Source organism: Penaeus vannamei, chromosome 16 (genome assembly GCF_042767895.1).
Source record: "Penaeus vannamei isolate JL-2024 chromosome 16, ASM4276789v1, whole genome shotgun sequence".
In the NCBI taxonomy this organism is placed as follows: Eukaryota; Metazoa; Arthropoda; class Malacostraca; order Decapoda; family Penaeidae; genus Penaeus; species Penaeus vannamei.
The window spans coordinates 13,912,679-13,915,178 of record NC_091564.1 but is presented as its reverse complement, the minus strand read 5'-3'; the positions used below and the strand labels follow the sequence as shown (position 1 = coordinate 13,915,178).

Genomic DNA, 2,500 nt, shown 5'->3' with positions numbered 1-2,500 from the left:
TTCTACAGACCGCAACGAGATAAAACAATTGAAAACAAATAACAACTCATTTCCTCTTATTTCACAGGTGGAAGTCAGGATGGCTCTTGCTGGTGGTTCTAGACATCGTATTCGGTCAGGGGAAGACGGTCCCGGCCAGCATCCTGCCGAACATTACCAACTTGCAACAACAGAACGAAGGTAAGATAGATAGGTAGATAGATTGAGAGATAGATAGAGAGAGACATTAGAGAGAGAGAGTGTGTGTGCGTGAGATGGGTAGATAGATTGATAGATAGGTTGATCGATAGCTAGATTGATTGAGAGACATTAGAGAGAGAGTGTGTGTGTGATAGGGGTAGGTAGATTAATAGATTGATAGATAGGTTGATCGATAGGTAGACAGAGAGAGAGATAGATGGATAGATAGGTAGATCGATAGGTAGATAGAGAGAGATGGATGGATAGATAGTAGATCGATAGGTGGATAGAGAGAGATGGATGGATAGATAGACAGAGAGAGATGGATGGATAGATAGATAGATTGAGAACTAGGTAAATAGATATATTTGAATATATAGATGTTGGTGTAGATATGGATGTGCATATCGAGGTAGTCGTAGTGAAAATTATATGTAGATAGACAAATGGACGGACAGATAGATATATAAATACACAGATAGATAGGTAGACAGATAAATGAATAAATAAGTAGAGGTATATGCCAATACCGATATGAACTGACAAATTATAGCATAGAAAGAAACAAGAAGTCCAGCTTGGTAAATAAATGGATAAAATGTAAATTGAAAAATAGAAGGATATTATACTGCTTAACACTTGCAAATGATGGAGATAAAGATAAAGCTTGCACTATTTTCAAGCTAGGTCTCTATTACTCGATCCAAATAACATCAAATAACCGCTGTTTTGCTGTTTTATTTCAGATTTTATCAACAGATTCATCAATAAGTTCAACTTCGTTTTACCAGGTGAGATTTTGGCAGTGAAGCCTGTTTTGTATAAGATAAAATTGCATAAGTTGAATGTATATGTTATAGGGCATTTACCCCAATAAACATGTATGTCACACACACACACACACACACACACACATACACACACACACACACACACACACACACACACACACACACACACACACACACACACACACACACATATTCTTCTATTTATTAACACACACACACACACACATATATATTCTTCTATTTATTAACACACACATATATATACATTCTTCTATTTATTAACACACATATATATACATTCTTCTATTTATTAACACACCCATACACACACACGCACTTATATATATATTTTTTATCTTGTTTCAGAGACTGTCACTGAAGCTACATGTGGCGGAACGACCAACACCCATAAGACGGTCTGGCAGAATCCAATGTACCCATCCATTGAAGGCGGTCTGCCCTCCCTTTGCCCTCTGACAGTCAATGTCCCTCCAAACACCTGTGCTTTGAAGTAAGTCGAACACAAGAATGTCTGATTCTGTACGTGTTATGATTATACATTTGCTTCAACATTTGCATTGATTAAGGAAACATGTGTACCTTCATTTAATCTATGTAAAATATGCTTATACATTTTACTGACCTGAATATTCTTTATCTTTTTTCAGGGTCCACTTCATAGATCTGGATTTTGCTCCTAGATTCTTTAGCTACCTGACAGGCATTTGCGCACACGACAGCCCCTCCTTCAAGGCATCCTACAAGAACGGCATTACACGGCCACTGTGTTCTGATCACTCGGGCTCAGAAGGTAAGTTCCTAAAAGGCATTTGTGTAGCACGAGCATCTCATGTCACTGGTCCGCACAGCCGATACGACTGTAAGCTAATTTGACCATGAGTGTGGAACTGTCCGACTCGCTCACAGCCTACCAATGTCAGGATTTTACTATCTATCTCGGGCCTGACTCCTGAAAACCGGGCGAAGTACTTTAGTCACGGGGAAATGTGGTACGTCGACAGACAAAGCGATCAGGGAAGAATCAGTTTAACTACATTGGCAACAACCGTATTTTCGGAGGAAAAAATCAGTGATAAATGAAAGAGAAAAGACTTTTATTAAGGAATTCCATGAAAAAGCCTCAACCAAGACCCGTGATTAAAGAATAAGGAGAATGAGGAAATGCCTTCAGATGAATATGAAGAAAACTGAAGCTTCACGGAAGTTAGAGCTTCAGCAGATGATACACGTCAGTCTGAGAGAGGCCATGCTCGCTCCCACATCTTGGCATAACTGAAGTAATGAAATACCTGTGTGCAGCTCTAAAACTGGAACCCCGTCTGTTGGCTATTTCGACAGGGGTGGTTGATGATTATTGAAGGCACATGGTTCTCTTTATCATTGAAACTGTCATTCCTAAAACCATTTTAATGTGGTTCTACGAGATATCCGTAATTGCAGCAACAGGATTAAGGATAAAAATAGGTGTTAAGGTGAACTTCAGTTTTGTTTTTGTATTAATGTTGTTA

General features: G+C 38.8%; 1 protein-coding gene across 1 annotated transcript in view; it reads left to right on the top strand.

Moving 5' to 3' along the window:
- Positions 1 to 2,500, top strand: part of LOC113812649 (uncharacterized) — a gene marked incomplete at its 5' end in the record, with an annotated part of 57,106 nt that overhangs the window by 48,855 nt on the left and 5,751 nt on the right. The window contains 4 exons of the mRNA XM_070131533.1: positions 68 to 180; positions 927 to 971; positions 1,338 to 1,482; positions 1,640 to 1,782. Coding sequence (XP_069987634.1) covers positions 68 to 180; positions 927 to 971; positions 1,338 to 1,482; positions 1,640 to 1,782 — 446 coding nt within the window. The remainder of the gene's footprint in view (positions 1 to 67; positions 181 to 926; positions 972 to 1,337; positions 1,483 to 1,639; positions 1,783 to 2,500) is intronic.